Source organism: Papio anubis, chromosome 1 (assembly GCF_008728515.1).
Source record: "Papio anubis isolate 15944 chromosome 1, Panubis1.0, whole genome shotgun sequence".
Lineage (NCBI taxonomy): Eukaryota > Metazoa > Chordata > Mammalia > Primates > Cercopithecidae > Papio > Papio anubis.
The window spans coordinates 61,932,263-61,950,760 of record NC_044976.1 but is presented as its reverse complement, the minus strand read 5'-3'; the positions used below and the strand labels follow the sequence as shown (position 1 = coordinate 61,950,760).

General features: G+C 34.9%; 1 protein-coding gene across 4 annotated transcripts in view; it reads right to left on the bottom strand.

Moving 5' to 3' along the window:
• Nucleotides 1-4,752: 4,752 nt before the first annotated feature.
• Nucleotides 4,753-18,498, bottom strand: part of EFCAB7 (EF-hand calcium binding domain 7) — a 46,916-nt gene continuing 33,170 nt past the window's right edge. For all 4 annotated transcript variants that reach the window (XM_031669460.1, XM_021942398.2, XM_021942393.2 and 1 more), the window contains 4 exons: nt 15,193-15,341; nt 8,870-9,079; nt 6,305-6,412; nt 4,753-5,009 (listed from right to left, as the gene is read on the bottom strand). In XM_031669460.1, the coding sequence (XP_031525320.1) occupies nt 4,935-5,009; nt 6,305-6,412; nt 8,870-9,079; nt 15,193-15,341 (542 nt within the window). In that variant the 3' untranslated portion in view covers nt 4,753-4,934. The remainder of the gene's footprint in view (nt 5,010-6,304; nt 6,413-8,869; nt 9,080-15,192; nt 15,342-18,498) is intronic.

The window sequence follows — 18,498 nt, the reverse complement described above, 5'->3', positions numbered from 1 at the left end:
TTATTATTATTATTATTATTATTATTATTATTATTATTATTAGAGATGGAGTCTCGCTCTATTGCCCAGGCTGGAGTGCAGTGGGGTGATCTTGGCTTACTGCAACCTCCGCCTCCCGGGTTCAAGCGATTCTCCTGCCTCAGCCTCCCAAGTGGCTGGGATTATTACAGGTGCCCGCCATCACACCCAGCTAATTTTTATTTTATTTTATTTTTAGTAGAGATGGGGTTTCACCAGGTTGGCCAGGCTGGTCTTGAACTCCTGACCTCAGGTGACCCACCCACCTCGGCCTCCCAAAGTGCTGGGATTACAGGCATGAGCCACCTCGCCCGACCAAGAGTACTTATTATTAAAGTACAAACTGACTTTGGTCAAATATCACAAATATAGGCAGCTTGTGAATTACTCATAAGAATTGAGGGTATCTTATTCATTTCCTTACATAGTACTAGCCATGGGTAACAAGTACAGACACTTAAAACCAACCAAAGTTCTTTGCCCCCCTCAGACTTTGTTATTTTTTGTTTGTTGTTGTTGTTGTTGTTTTTGAGACAGGGTCTCGCTCTTGTCGCCCAGGCTGGAATGCAATGATGCGATCTCGGCTCACTGCAACCTCTGCCTCCAGGGTTCAAGCGATTTTCCTGCCTCAGTCTCCCAAGTAGCTGGGATTACAGGCGCCTGCCACCACGCCCAGCTAATTTTTATATTTTTAGTAGAGACAGTGTTTCACCACGTTGGCCAGGCTGGTCTCGAACTCCTGACCTCAGGTGATCTGCCAGCCTCGGCCTCCCAAGTGCTGAGATGACAGGCGTAAGCCACCGTGTCTGGCCTACCCCTCAGACTTTCAATAATGATTCCTGGAGTTCCTGGCTCACACATTACCTTACCACGTGAATCTCATCTATATCCTCTAAATCAGGTCCACTATGTGCTTTATTTTTCCTCAAATCATTACACAGTTCTTTTTTCCCCCAGAAATTAAGCTAGGCTAAGCATCAAAGATAGGCTTTATAAGACTACGTAAAGATAGCAGGGCTAATTTTGAATGCTTTTAAACTTGCAAACTCATGAAGACTCATTAGTAATGAGAAGAAGGCTTAGTATCCACGTTATAGATTAGAATATGTTCTCTAATAAGAATGAGTGGTGGCTGGGGTCTGTGTCTCATGCCTGTAATCAATCTCAGCACTTTGAGAGGCCAAGGCACCCAATTGCTTGACCCCAGGAGTTTTAGAGCAGCCTGGGCAACATGGCAAAACCCTGCCTCTACAACAACAACAACAACAAACAAAAAAAAAAAAACAAAAAAAAAAACCCAGCTGGGCGTGGTAGCGCGGGCCTGTAGTACCAGCTACTGGGAAGGCTGAGGTGGAAGAATCACCTGAGCCCAGAAAATCAAGGCTGCAGTGAGCTGAGATCGCACCTACTGCAGTCCAGCCTGAGTGACAGAGCAAGACTCTGTCTCAACAAAAATGGGTGTTATATGCCTGGATATGCATATAGCCATAGTGGCCAATACAGTTTGCCAAAAGTAGTCTTAGAAGTCATAAAGGACCTAACACAGTGCAGAGAAATATAATACTCTCCATCTCTCTAATAAATAAAATAATATGCTCACCCTCTGGTGGCCAAAATCGGAAATACACATCCATTTTCCTGGGTTATATTCAAAATATTAGTGTAGTATACATTAAGTTTCTGCTTCATATTTAACCTAAATCAAAAAGATTTTAAAAGAAGGCCATTGACTTTTTCAAAAAAATTTCTACCCCAATATCTAATGTAAAATCAACAAAATTACTAAATAAGAATATGGCATGGCTCATATATATATATATATATAAAACAGTACTTGATACTTAACCTTTAAATGTTTTAAAATATTAGAACTATAAAACATTAAAGTTGGAAGGAGTTACAGTGATCATGTAAGTCTATAACTTAAAACTGCATGTTAGATAATTTTTTTTTAATTTGCTAATGAAATAAAAACATCTGGGTAAAGAGAATTGAATAGTAATGAGATTTAATTTTTATATTTCTAGTTTTAATTTATAAATATGCTAAAGAACTCAGAAATATTCATACATGTACATTCATTTTAATTTTCTACTCATTTTATCCAACTATCTTTCCAATATTCATTTTATATCTATTACAGTTTCTATGGTATATGCTAGGTTTTAACTCTTCTGTTTTCAACCTAGTCAAAGGTACAGATAAATGAACACCAATTCAAATATGATAGTGCTACACCAAAGGGTGAGTACTAAGTGTTAGTACCATCAAAGTAGTTGGTCAGGAGAGTAATCAGGAAAGGATTTTTGGGAAGAGTGACATATTCACTGATGTCTGGAGGAAGAAGAGGGGACAGGGAGGCAAAAAGGAAATGTTACATACAAAGGTAGGAGAGATGTGGAAATTGAGAGAATATAGAAGTTTGGGTGAAAAAAAATAGTCAAAGGTGAAAAGAAAATCTGAAGAATGTGGTGTCTCCAAAAGATCAACAATGTCTAACACTGGAGGGGAGATTTTATAATATCCTCCAGATTTAATAACAAGAAAGTTATTGATGTCCTGGGAGGGAGCAACCACTGTTTGGTAACTCAGTGGAAACAGTGAGTGAGAGTCAAGAAAGTGGGCATAACAATGTGAACAATTCTTTTCATGTCCCTTTGCTGTGACAGGGAGGACAGAAATAAGATGATAGAAAGAGATGGGGAATGAGAGGCTTCTTAAAGAGTCTCAAATATGTATAAATAATAATGGGGGAAAGCCAATACTGAGGGAATGTTTGTAGATAAAATTCGTTCCCTGGGGAGTTTTAATGGGCACACTGAGGAGACAGGCAGGGATGGAATCTGGAACACAGAAGAGATCTGACACATCTAGATGTCTTTTTTTTCTTTGAGAGAGCCTCACTCTGTCACCCAGGCTGGAGTGCAGTGGTGTAATCTCAGCCCACTGCAACCTCTGCCTCGGGCTCAAGTGATCCTCCCACCTCAGCCTCCTGGGTAGCTGGAACTACAAGTGTGCACCACCACTCCTGGCTAATTTTTGTATTTTTTGTAAAGACAGGGTTTTGCCATGTTGCTCAGGCTGGTCCCAAAAACTCCTAGGTTAAAGCAATCCTCTGGCCTCAGTCTCCCAAAGTGCTGGGATTATAGGCAGAAGCCACCATGCCCAGCCCATCTAGATGTCTTTTTAGTAAGGCTGGATAATGTGCTTTTAAAATTAAACCACATGCAAAATTACCTTTGAAAATAACATGGTCAATCTGTGCAAAACTGCCCTGAAAAAAGGAAGCACCACACAAACTTAAAGAAAACATTCTTACATGTCAATCAATTATATTTGGTGGGTTACAGAATTACTACCAACCTATGAGTCAAGTATTTGAGGACTTGAATTAAGTTTTTCTGGATATTCTAGTACCACAGTGCTCAAGTAATCTTCAAAAAGTAATTTACTTAAAGATACAAAAAAAAAAAAAAAAAATGTAACCTAGTTTGTATTCATTATATAGCTGATTCCCTTGGGTTTTCATTTACTTGGAAGAAAGTTTAATTTGAAACAAAATATCTTTGTCTTTTCTAGTGACTAGTTGAAAATAGAATGATTAAGACAGTATGTTTGTTTTTTCCCTGTAATAAGTGAGTAATGAAAAGGTGGGAAAAAGGCCTGATACGTCTAAGTGATGACAGTGGTGGAAGGTAAGTCTTAAATGCTCATTATTCCTTTTCTTGAGTTTTTATGATCCAGTATACCACTATATGTCACCTGTCGTCCTATTATAAAAACTCCTTTACAATTTGGGACATAGATAACAATTTCATTGTATGCTTTTAGTATCACAGCCAGGTAATTAATTTCTTGTAACTCAATACGTTGTGAAATAGAATATATGATCACATTTATTGGACTTACAAGGCATTTAGCAATTAATAAAATGTTTCACATTTCATTACTTTTAAAGACATATCATCTGAAGAATTCAAACTGCTAGATGATAACCCATTTTATGGATAGCTAAATCAAGGGTTAAAAACCCAAATGACATCTAAACTATGTGCTAATATGTACTGGGTACAAAAATAATATACTGCCATAATGGTATTGATATTTCAAAAGCTGAAATTTACTGGCACGTATTCTGTTACTGATATTGTCATACAGTTATGAATTGTTTAATATAATTGTTCATACCCTGTACTTCTTTATTAAATGTAACATAAATTTAATTCCTATTATTTCATAATATATTTAATTAAAAGCAATCCACAAATAAATTCATGAAAGTTTACTATTAGAACAAAATATTCCTACTATTGTCATTAGATTTTGGCTTCTTTACATAAAAATAAATTTTTCCAAATTTTGCTTTAATTTCTTTTGTGTGATAGGAAAACTAAATGGCTACTTTGTATTTACCTTTTATTTATTTATCTTTTTTAGAGACATGCTTGAGTGCAGTGGTATGACAATAGCTCACTGCAGACTCAAACTCTTGGACTCAAGTAATCCTCCTGCCTCAGCCTCATAAAGTGCTGGTATTACAGGCATCAGCCACCACACCTGGCCAGTTTTTGTTTTGTTTTGTTTTGTTTTTAAGAGTACAAAAACCTAAAGTATAGAGGATTTTGCCGAATGTGTTGAATACTACTTTAAAAAATCTTACCCGTAATTTTATTGACTTAACTATTCAAAAATAAAATGTGCTTAGATTTCCTACTAAATAAGAACACTACACAATGAAAGCATTACGTATATTTTAATAATAAGGTACACAGCATTGACATAAAATGAAAATGCATATAAATTGAATAGATTATTATTTAGGTACATCAGTTAAATTAAGTAGCATTTAGTTGTTTAATAAATAACAGGCTAAATCTGAAATAATTCTTAGTTTGGTAAGTTCTAAGTATAATTATTTAAGAAATAAGAGAATATATACAATAATATATCCATTCTTGTCGTTCATTCAGAGGCATTACATGTTGACAAACCTGCATATAAAAATAGAAAGCTTTTATTCTCTTTTTATATATTGTTATTTTTGGCTAATTTTTAAATAGGACAACGTTTCTAGGCCTTGTATGAGAATATCCCTGTACAGATAAAATTCTACAATATTTGTCCTTAGCAGAGACTAGCAATCTATGATCTGAGGTCTAACAGGATAATCCAGTCTAAATTCTACCCTAATATAGTAGCTGTCAGTTGGTGTGTGTGAATGTGGGTAGAGTGGTAGAAAGAGGAGAAAATATCCTTTCCTTGCTAAGCCAGCTAAGCCTAGAGCATTTTCTAAAATCTTAATTGGAGAAACAGAAAAGATAATCTCTTTATCCTGTTCCGGAATATTTTAGGATTTAATGGACAGTATGGAAATAGAAAGGGTAAGAATAGGAAGCTTTTTCCTTTCTCCCTTCACTTGCCCAGTAGGTAGCTCTATTGATCTGTCCCTGCCTTTGAACTCCTGGCTAAATCAGAAACCCAGAGTTCTGCTAACACTGGAACTATAGCTGTTTTCTAGCTCTTGACTTACTTACTTATCTAAAACTCAGAGGCATTTTCCTTCTCAGGATACTTTAGAAAATCTTAATAATGCAGATAAAAAGCATTTTGGGTTATCAAAATTCTTATTAATACTTTACATTTCTATATGATGTAAAAAACTACTTTCATGTACATCATTTTAATCTTTACATTAACTTTGTGAAGTACATAAAACTAGTAACATTATCTTTTTTTTTTTTTTGAGACGGAGTCTTACTCTTGTCGCCCAGGCTGGAGTGCGATGGCGTGATCTCGGCTCACTGCAACCTCCATCTCCCAGGTTCAAGCGATTCTCCTGCCTCAGCCTCCTGAGTAGCTGGGATTACAGGCGTCTGCCACCATGCCTGGCTAATTTTTGTATTTTTGTAGAGACGGGGTTTCACCATGTTGGCCAGGCTGGTCACGAACTCCTGACCTCAGGTGATCCAGCCGCCTCAGCCTCCCAAAGTGCTGGGATTACAGGCGTGAGCCACTGCGTCCAGCCTAGTGATATTATCTTAATTTTACATTTAAAGAGACTGGAACATAGAAGTAAATGAACTTCCCATAGTCACTCAAACAAACAGTGACAGAACTGGATTAGAACCAAAGTCTCCTGTCTCTGAGTATAGAATGATACTGATACAAATATACTTAAAATAATTTTCCACTCCATTTTGTATCTACATGTTTACTCATAGCATTAATAGGAAATTTTTTTCAAAGACATAAAACAAAAGGCTTTAATTAGAAAATAATACATTACCATTGTAGATTTGGGTCCCACTTCTACCGCAAATATGTTGAGTCCTCTGTTGTTTACGCAGTTTTTACTTAGCTCATTGTTGATGTGAATAATCACTTTCTCATCTGACTATAAAAAAAAAAGTTTCATAAGTTGCTAGTCCTTTCTTTAATTACAGACAAATATAAGCCTCAGAATAAACCCTGAAATTCTGTTTTAACATCATATAGTGCACTACAAATTTATACAATTTGGCTGCTTCTTTCAACTTTGTTTCTGTTACTTTTTCTCATTTTCTTTCCAATTTGTCACCATTTATATAAACTTTTTCTTTTAAATGTGACTTAAATTTACTCACCTTTTAATCTTCATTCCCAGGGTATTATGGATACTAGGGTCACATTATTTCATCCTTGACTTAGGATAGCAATAGTCTGTTTCTTTTGTTGTTATCTCTAGTTTTTTCAACTTCCATTCATTTTAATACTACCTTCCAACTAATGTGTCTAAAACATCTTTTTACTCCTTCATTCACAATATATAAATATATTTATTACCAACTTTGTATCGGGCATTGTTTTAGAGTCTAGGTGCACTGAGATAAAAGATAGAATTACTGACTCCTAGCTCACACCCTAGGGGAGACAGACAAATAAAATGACAATTACAGAACACTGCTGAGTCTTGTAATAGAGGTATTTAGAAGGATCTATAGAAACACAGAAGATGAACATTAGCTTGGACTGGGGTTTCAAGGAAGACTTTTTGGAAGAAGTGATAACTGAGATAATAGACAATGGCCTCTAGGATGGACAGGGAACAAGGGAAAGCAGAATGACGCTGATAAATGGGAAATATGCAGGAATCAAACTATTCCCCTAGTAAGAATCTGCGATCATACCCTAATGACTACTAAGGGTGTAGTATAATGTTAGACTATCTGAATTTATTTCTCAAGTCTTCTACTACTTAGCTGTGTAATCATTTGCCAGTTATTTAACTGCTCTGTGCTTCAGTTTCCTGTTTGTAAAATGAGAATAGCACTTATCTCATAGGGTTGTTGTGAGAAGTAAATGCCTGGCACACAATAAGGTGTAAAATGTTAGCATTATTATCACATTTTGGTGAAGAGAGTTGAATTTTCCTTGAGGAAAACAGGCAGAGAATTGAGAACTAATAGTTGATAGCAGAACAGAGGAGTTGGGGTAAGGTAGTGTGACTCCCTTCACCTTTTTAACCCTAATAAAATATAGAGGGCAGAAAGGGAACCATGATGGATTCTAGGAATCACCCTCTGAGGCACGATTGGTCCATTTGAAAACTGCAATCTACTAGGTGGGGACCCAAGCTTAGTTAATCAAGTCTAAACTCCTCTATCTCGTTTTCAAGATAACATATATAATTTGGATCCATTCTGTATATTATTTACCTCCTAATCCTCCTTCAAATAAAGCTGTCCATTTCTGCAAAGCAGATATTCTCACTCTTTCCTTTATACTTCATATATACCCTTCCCCTTGTTTCTCCTTACACTGTTTCCCCTGCTTCTAAAGGCTGTCTGTCTGCATATCTAAATCCTAGTATCCTTCAATGCTCGAATCCCATATCACAGTTCCCTTCCCCCTCATAACAAATCCTTCCCCAACTTCTATGGTTCAAATTAACAACTACAAGAGAAACAGAATGAAACTCCTGTCACACACACAAACAGTATTACATTATGTAACGTTTAATTATTCTCTGATGTCTTTTGAGAGTATTAATTTTGTCTTTCCAATTATAGGCCATAAACTCCTTGAACACAGAGATCAAGTTTTACATTTTCTGGTGGCTCCTACTGTGACTAAAATAGTTACATAATATATTCTCAGGTTGACTAAAAATGCCACCAAATTTTAAGTATTTTAAGAAATTTATGGCAGGCATAAAAATATGGCTCACCTAGCACCTAAAAGAAATAAGTCAACAGTACTGAGCACCTAGCCATCTTATATAAAGTTTTATGAAAATTTATAATTTCTAGAGAACTGGATATTTCTGACTAAGAATTTATGCTCTTATTCTCTTGACCTGTAATATCAATAGTATTAATAGCAGGGAAGAGAGCCAAAGGTAGAAATAATCAGCTTGATGAAAGTAGGTATTGGACAGTAGAATACATTTAGTTAGATTAAATAATGATAATCTATAGGATCTCTGCAATGTTAGTGTAAAAAGCTGGGTTGAAATTTTTTTGTTTATAATATTTCTTTAAAACATGATATCTATTATTTAAATAGTTATGTATATGTAAAAATGTTTAGAAACAAACTAAATAAAATAATTTGTATCCAGATTGTGCTCTATTCGCATTGATACCCAAATGTTTAATTTTCCTAATATTTTAAGAGAAAAAAATTAGAAACCTTTAAAAACCATATAAAAATTATCACTCCCAGTTTGAGTTAGAAACCTGAGAAGAAAAAATAATTATACATTATAAACATTATAAATGTGATGGGATACTTAATTACCATGTAGGAATAGAGCAAGGAATTATTAGTAAGCTTTATAGCAAAATGAGGAAAACCACCTCATAACTGATACCTTGTTTTCAATAACTGACGTTATCCAGGTGTCACAACTGTAAGTATGCACGATTATATTTTCATAGCCATCCATTACTTTGGCATCACCTTTGCTAAGAACAGATTTACAAATGGCCTTCTCAAGTTGTCCACTACATGCCTCCATATGGACAGCTTTAATTTTTGGCTTGCATTTTTCTGCATAGATATCAATGACAAATGGACATGCCTGATAGGAAAAAAAAAATCTTGTTTTAGCCTTTTGATAGAATTTTAAATAAATTATTAATATGTTACCATATAAGAAGATATGCTACACCTTCCAGCTTGTCCTTCTAATATACTTTGAGGAAAATTTTTGGACTATGAATTGAGTAATAAGCAAGCATGAAATCCTGACTTTTTAATAGAATATTAACTGATAATGTTCATAGAAAAGAAAAGAATAACCTCTAGCAAACCAGTAATACATTACCTTCTTTAAGCCATAATACCATCTCTCCATTTGGTTCAATGCTAACAAATACCATGTTATTTAATTATCTTTTCTAAGGTGAGGGCTACAGAAAGAATTCATCAAACGGTTCTAAAGAAATTATTACATTTACAATCGAAGCTTACTGCATGGACACAGAGCACTGACTAAAGTTTAATCTAAAAACACCTTTAAAATATGAGACCTAAAAATATTTTCTGCATTCGGAATGAAATTTTTCTAACATCTACCTTAGTCTTTTTACCACAGCCTACAATGTGGTAAAAAGCCAATGTGATAAAGAGCCTTTGCCTCTCCATCCAACCTGGTCTCCTGTGTCTCTGGCATCAGCTATCCTGATCTTTCAGATCCTAGAGGAAATGAAGCCCTTCATACATAGTGTTCTTTCCACTTGGAAGATTATCCTCATGCATTTTCACATGGGTACCTTGTCCTCCCACTTCAAGTTAAAGCTTAAGTGCCACCTCCGCAGAGGGATCTGCTCTGGCCACTTCAATCTCCCTCACTCCCCCACTGTTTTCTGTTCTCTACTTCAGCCTTTGAGCTGTTTCAGAACACCTTGGAAATTTTTTTTTTTTTTGAGATGAAGTTTTGTTCTTGTCACCCAGGCTGCAGTGCAGTGGTGTGGTCCTGGCTCACTGCAACTTCTGCCTCCTGGGTTCAAGTGATTCTCCTGCCTCAGCCTCCCGAGTAGCTGGGATTACAGGTGCCCGCCACCACATCCGGCTAATTTTTGTATTTTTAGTAGAGACAAGGTTTCACCATGTTGGCCAGGCTGGTCTTGAACTCCTGACCTCAGGTGATCCACCTGCCTCGGCCTCCCAAAGTGCTGGGATGACAGGCGTGAGCCACTGCGCCTGGCCGATATAATTTTAATTAATTAATCATTCTCCGTGGCATATAAATTTCATAAGGGCAGGACCTTTGACTATTTTATTCATCTTTGTATCCTCAGTGCCTCTTTCCTGCAGTTATCACATAGTAGGTATTCAATAAGTATTTGTTGAATAACTGAATAAATTCACAAATTGGTGGTCATCTTTTAAGGAAATAAAAGAAAGAAGTCTGAAGTTAATTTTAGTAGACCATAAACAGAAATTTTTGTTTTTAAAAATATTTTAATCAACTTCAACCTTTGGCAATAATAAATTTGCCTTTTTAAAAGAAATAGTAGAATGAAAAATCATTGCACTAAAAAGAAGACCTGGGTTGATTTTTCATACACATCACCTCTGTAAAAATTTTTAAAGATTATTTACAATAATTATGAGTATGACATTTTTAAAGGTTTATTTGTTCAGTACTAGTAAATTCTGGTAATATTCTGCCATTTTTAAGTCATGGCTATCAGTTTTATTCAACCAAAGAGGATCAATATTTGAATATTCGCTGAAAGTAAAACATCTTAAAAGGTCCATGTTAAAACATATTCTCTAATTTTTTTTCTTTTTTTTTTACACTTTTAAGTTCAGGGGTACATGTGCAGATTTGTTACACAGGTAAACATGTGTCATAGGAGTTTGTTGTACAGATTATTTCATCACCCAGGTATTAAGCCTAGTACCCATTCGTTATTTTTCCTGATCCTCTCCCTCCTTGTACTCTTCACCCTCTGATAGGCCCTAGTGTGCGTTGTTCCCCTGTATGTGTCCATGTGTTCTCATTATTTAGCTCCCACTTATAAATGAGAACATGTCGCATTTGGTTTTCAGTTCCTGCATTAGTCTGCTAAGAATAATGGCTTCCAGCTCCATCCATGTCCCCGCAAAGGACATGACCTCATTCTTTTTTATGGCTGCATAGTATCCCATGGTGTGTATTTACCACATTTTCTTTATCCTGTTTTCCACTGATGGGCATTTAGGTTAATTCCATGTCTTTGCTATTGTGAATAGTGCTGCAATGAACATACATGTGTATGTGTCTTTATAAAACAATTTACATTCCTTTAGATGTATATCCAGTAATAGGATTGCTGGGTTAAATATTTGTCTTTAGGTCTTTGAGGAATCACCACACTGTCTTCCACAATGGTTGAACTCATGTACACTCGCACCAACAGTGTATAAGCATTCCTTTTTCTCCACAATCTCACCAGCACCTTTTGTTTTTTGACTTTTTAATAATGGCCATTCGGACTGGTGTGAAATGGTATTTCATTGTGGTTTTGATTTGCATTTCTCTAATGATCAGTGATGTCGAACTTTTTTTCATATGATTGTTGGCTGCATGTATATCTTCGTTTGAAGTGTCTGTTCATTTGCTCACTTTTTAATGGAATTTTTTTCTTGTAAATTTGTTGAATTTCTTTATAGATATTGGATATTAGACCTTTGTCAGATGCATAGTTTGCAAAAATTTTCTCCCATTCTGTAGGTTGTCTATTTACTCTGTTGATAGTTTCTTTTGCTGCACAGCTCTTTAATTTAATTAGATCCCATTTGTCAATTTTTGCTTTTGTTGCAATTGCTTATGGCATCTTCACCATGAAATCTTTCCCCATGGCTATGTCTTGAATGGTATTGCCTAGGTTGTCTCCCAGAGTTTTTACACTTTTGGGTTTTACATTTCAGTCTTTAATCCATCTTGAGTTAACTTTTGTATATGGTGTAAGAAAAGGGTCCAGTTTCTATCTTCTGCATATGGCTAGCCAGTTATCTCAGCACCATTTATTGAACAGAGAATCCTTTCCCCATTGTTTGCTTTTGTCAGGTTTGTCAAAGATCAAACAGGTGTAGGTGTGCAGTCTTATTTCTGAATGTTCTATTCTGTTCCATTGGTCTATATGTTTGTTCTTGTACCAGTTTTGGTTACTGTAGCCCTGTAGTACTGTAGCCCTGTAGTGTGCTGTTTTGGTTACTGTAGCCCTGTAGTATAGTTTGAAATTAGGTAGTGTGATGCCTCCAGCTTTGTTCTTTTTGCTTAGGATTGCCTTGGCTATTCAGGCTCTTTTTTGGTTCCATATGAATTTTAAAATATTTTTTTCTAGTTCTGTAAAGAATGCCAATGGTAGTTTCGTGGGAATATCATTGAATCTATAAATTGCTTTGGGCAGTATGGCCATTTTAATGATATTGATTCTTCCTATCTATGAGCATCGAATATTTTTCCATTTGTTTGTGTCATCTCTGATTTCTTTGAGTAGTAGTTTGTAGTTCTCCTTGTAGAGATTGCTGGCCCCCCTTGTTCACTGTACTCCTAGGTGTTTTATTCTTTTTGTGGTAATTGTGAATGGGAGTTCTTTCGTGATCTGGCTCTCAACTTGACTATTGTGGGTATATAGGAATACTAGTGATTTTTGCACATTCTAAAATTTTTAAATTAAAATCTTATCACCTCTAAAAGAGTTGCCCTATAGTTTTATTATTTTTTCTTTTCATGGGCTTGGTGTTTTATTTACTTATTTTCTTTATCCTACTAACTTAATATAGGAAGCAAACAACAAGCAAGAAAACTATTAACTGTAAATTATTCATTGTAAAACTATTAACAATATATGTGATAAGGAAGATGGGGAAGACTGTAATAATAAAACCTAGATTATGGGATGCTACTTAAATTTAGCACAATATTTAGCTCTCAACTACCTGTTAACCCATACGAAAGGGAAATAGAAAGTCATGTAGTGCTTAAACTTTAAAAAAGAAAGTAAATTCTCCCAGTTCTGAATCTAGAAAGAAATTAATATCATGAAATTCTATTTTAAAAAGGAAAACAGAAAAGAAAAAAAAGGGGCAAAACTAAACATGTAAGTTTTACCTGTCAAATTCAGTAAAAGAGCAACTATTCAGTTACAGTGATAAAGAGGCAATGCCCTTATAAAGAAGTTATATTGCTCTTTAACAGAGGATCTTCATAGGCTGATACAGTGAATGTGTAATCTGTAATTCTACAGCCTAAATTAGAGAATTTAATAAGGAAAAATAAAGAAATAAGTAATAAGAATTTAATGAGAAACAATAAAGAAATTTAGTAAGAAAAAAGGTTTTAAATCTGTTCAACTGATCAGGAACAGCTCTACTTCAATTAACATACTTATGTTAGGTAACCAGTATCAGCTCCTCACTTTTGAAAGTCAGGCAATCAGAGATGGATTCACATGCGTAAATACACTGCTGAGTGCCAACTAATCAACAGTCTCATCCAAGTAACCATGCTTCCACAGATACTATTAACTCATTTACGCCTCTAAAAGCCAGGCAATCCTTGAATTCCATGCTTCCCCCAAACCCTATATAAGTGAGCATTCTGCTCTTAGTGGAGAGACTGTGCCTGGCCAGCATAGCTCTCCTTTATAGTAAGCAATAAATTCAGCTTTGTCTTTTTATTTCAGTTCCTAAGTGGCAGTCTGATCATCATCTATTGATACTTTCCAATGTATACTGTATTTTTTTTTACCTTTTGAATTTAAATGATACAAATATATTATCTACTCAATAAATAAATAAAATTTAAATTAAATTAAATGTTAGCTCAGAAATCCTTCTTGCTTATAGTTTCAAAGGTAAATGACATCAGTAACTGCAGTAAAAAGTGTTAAATTGCTCTTAACTAATTTTCCTATTAAACAACAACATGGGTAGCACAATCAATATTGTTCATAGATTAGATACTGATTTTACACATGGTTAAAATGTGGGAGTCATTGACTGTTAGGCTAAAGTAGGATATAAATAGTTACTGTAACTATTCACCTATTTCTAAAAGTGGGAAAACAATAGAGAACCTCTCAGAAAACAGGTTAATGAAGGTCTTGAATGATGTCAAAACTAGGAATGAAACCAAAGTCTAAATGTATCTAAAACAAAATTTGTCAAAGTTAGTATTGCTCTCCTAAGTTGATTAAAGTACGGAAAAAGGACAAACACTATTTTTAATTTTAAGAGTATAAACAAATGTATTGTTATCTAACTTGTGGCCTGAAATGGAAACTCTTAAATTCTATATTTTAAATCTGACATATAAATATAGAAATTAGCCTGGGTAAAACAGTGAGATCCCCATCTCTACAAAAAAAAAAAAAGTTAAAAAATTAGCTGATTAGCTGGGCATGGGGGCATGCACCTGTAGTCCTAACTACTCAGAAGGCTGAGGCAGGAGGCTCACTTGAGCCCAGGAGGTCGACGCTGCAGTGAGCTATGATTGTGCCACTATACTCTGGCTAGGGTGACAGAGTAAGACCTTGTCTCAAATTTAAAAAAATATATATGTTCAATAAATATTTGTTGCATGAAAGAAAAAAATATATATATATATATAATTTAACGAAGACCTAATTTTTAAATTTTTATTACCCCATGATTTATTATGAGTCCTATTCAACTTCTATACTTATCATGTTAATGATAATAATGATGATGATAGCTGATACATACACAGTGCTTTGTATGAGCCAGCCACTGTTCCAAGTATTTTACAAATATTAACCCCAAAAGTACCCTTTATAAAAGGTCAGAAATCCAAGGTGTAATACAGATACATTCTCCTTATTCTAAGAGAGACTTTACACTGTTAAGACAAATTGTTTCCCTATATAAATGAGACTTTAGTAACTCAAATTGCCTTTTCCAATTTTAATTTTTTTAATATCAAATTTTTTTCTTGCATATTATGTGTTTAAACTCTTTCGTCTTTGAATTATTTTAATGTTGGCAGTAACTAAATTTCAGGTGAGAACAAGAACTTGTATAAACTAACAGAAACATGTTGTTGCACCCAGGATTCATTCATATACTAAAGTTCAAAGATGTGGATGCCCAATTCAAAAGTTATATGTCAGGAAAATGTTCATAAAGTAAAATATTATGTACACTAAACCCACTGGCAAAACTTTAAGAATACTTTACCTCTGTCAACTCCAGAGCTTTATTGTAGCCCATAGAGTGTAGAGTTACCCAAAGGTCACAAGGATCTCCCTCTCGATCATTAGCTTCCATTAGATTCAAATCCATAAATCCTTGTCTTGTTAGTTCATTCCTCTTTGTATCAAAATTATCTGTTTAAACAAGCAAAAGTTTTTTCTTACATAATTTAAAAATTCATAACTTTAATAAAATGTCTATGATATATTATTATTCATAGATATTTATTTTAAAAGAGGCCTATGAATCTATGAGCAGCATAGAAGTGGAATAAAAATGGCTCAAAACATAACTCAGCATAGATACATCATAGTACACAATTTCGTTTTTCAACAAATCCTGAAATTATAAATAGTGCAAATATATTCTAAAATTAGAGGAAACTGTAATATTTCTGGATAAATTCCAATCTGCCTGCCTATTTAGAGCATACATTGTTATATAAAATGCTTCATATGTATTTGCCACTTAAAGTCAGCAGAAACTGGATGAATTTGATATAATACTCCCCAAACTACTAGGGTTTCAGAAATAAAGATATAAATAGTGTCATATTTAAGATTACTATATGCCTGATTCCTCTAATTTTAGCTAAATTGTCCCTGAGTCTTGAAAGACAGATAGATAATGGGGAGCACTTTGGAATCCATGAATCAACCACATTTTCCCAGGTAAGTCTATGCCCATTTTAACACTATTTACGAACAAAACTAAATTTACCTAGAAGTATCTAGACATGTATAATTCCTGAATTTGTCTATAAGATGGATAATAAGTAGTTATTTATTATGGATATTTTATTAGCTATCCTACAACAGGGAAGATTTTATTTCCCAACTCCCATCTATAATATACCCAAGGGAAATGGGTACTTTTATTTGAGATAGCATCTCTTTTGTATGCATTATTGTGAGAAAAGCAGCAGAGACATAACTGTCTAAAACTGGCTGACTGATTTAATAGCTTAAAACATTTAGAAGCCGGGCGCAGTGACTCATGCCTGTAATTCCAGCACTTTGGGAGGCCGAGGCAGGTGGATCGCCTGAGCTCAGGAGTTCGAGACCAGCCTGGCCAACATGGCAAAACCCCGTCTCTACTAAAAATACAAAAAATTAAATTAGCCCAGCATGCTGGCACACACCTGTAGTCTCAGCTGCTCGGGAGGCTAAGGCAGAGAATCACTTGAGCCCGGAAGGCGGAGGTTGCAGTAAGCCGAGACTGTGCCACTGTACTACAGCCTAGATGACAGAGTGAGACTCTGTCTCAAAAAAAAAAAAAAAAAAAGTTTAGAGTTGAAAGTTATTCATGTTTTTTAAGGGGAAAAAAATAAATGCAGATTAAATTCAATCGTGAAGAGAAACAGTAACACAAAAATCAAGGTTAGAGCTACTATGTAGAAAAGCAAGATGAAAAAGATTATTTGATATATAATACAAATACATTAAAAAACATATCTAGATACTGTACTATAGAGACTATCAAAAACTAATCTACGTTTTAAAACTTAAAATTCTCAATCCTCATTAATTTTTTAAAAATTTATTAACACTTGACTCTAAGACTTACTATAAAGCTACAGTAATCAAGAGAGTGTGGTAATGGTGAAAGAATGATGAATACATCAATGGAACAGAATAGAGAGCCCAGAAATAGACTGACACAAATATATTCAACTGATATTTGACAAAGGAGCAAAGGCAATTCAATGGAGAAAGGATAGTCCTTTGTGTATGATATTGTAATGGTGGATACATGACGTTATATATTTGTCAAAATCCATAGACCTGTACAAGACAAGAGTGAACCCTCCAGGGGTTTGAGACCAGCCTGGGCAACATGGTGAAACTCATCTCAACAAAAAAATACAAAAATTAGCTGGGTGTGGTGGCACACACCTGTAGTCCTAGCTATTCAGGAGGCTAACGTGAGAGGATCACTTGAGCCCGGAGGCAGGGGTTGCCGTGAGTCGAGATCGTACCACTGCACTCCATCCTGGCTAACAGAGCAACTCTATCTTAAACGAACAAAAAGCGTGAACCTAATGTAAACTATGAACTTTAGTTAATAATTATGTATCAATATTCACTCATCAATTGTAACAAAGGTACCATACAAATGCAAGATGTGAATAATAGGGAAAACTTGTGGGTGAGGGTGAGGAGGAATATATGGATATATTTCTTTTTGGTTTTTTTTTTTTTTTTTTGAGACAGAGTCTCACTCTGTCACCCAGGCTGCAGTGCAGTGGCATGATATCGGCTCACTACAACCTTCACCTCCCAAGCTCAAGTGATTCTCCTGCCTCAGCCTCCCAAGTAGCTGGGATTACAGGTACCTGCCACCACACTTGGATAATTTTTGTATTTTTAGTACAGGTGGGGTTTCACCATGTTGGCCAAGCTGGTCTTGAACTACTGACCTCAAGTGATCCACCCACCCCAGACTCAAAAAATCCTGGGATTACAGGCCAATTTTTTTTTTTTTTTTTTTAAGAGACAATATGTTCTGTTGTCCAGGCTGGTCTTGAAATCCTGGCCTCAAGTAATCCTCCCACCTTAGCCTTCCAGAGTGCTAGGATTATAAGCATGAGACACAGCACCCAGCCTATGTTTTTCTGTAAACCTAAAATTGCTCTAAAAATAAAGTTTATTAATAAACAAAATAAAATAAAAGCATCTTTAAGTATAAAAAAAGTTTATTAAAATAATCTTACAGATAAACAGTACATTTTCTTATTATTCAGGGGAAACATTAAAACCTTAAAAGCTCTCATTTCTTTGCAGTATTATTGTTTGTAAAGTAAACTTTCCTCCAAATCATTTTCTAAGTCAATAACTCTTGGAGACTTTTCGATAGCATGGAGTTCAAAGTTCTGGAGCCTATTTGTGAAACTTTCTTGCTGTGTAGCCTTGGTCAAGTTACTTAACCTCTAATTCTATTTCCTGATTTATAAAGTGAGAATAATAAAGTACTACTTCATAGACTTGGCGTGTAGAAGTGCATAGAGCAGCAGCTGGTACATGGTAGATGGTAAGCTCTCAAAAAATGTTAACCGTCAACTCTGCCAATTTAACTAAATTTTTAAATTAGAATTTTACTTATCACCAACTTTACCATCAGAAAGCCACAAATTCACTCTTATAGAATGTTCTCTAGTGCCAATTAAAAGATTATATTGTTAAAGTTACAAGATAATTACATCTTCCTATAGATAATACTCATGTATATTATGAATTTTATTAATCAAAGTTTAATATTATAAATCAATATACATGTATTGTTGTTGATTAT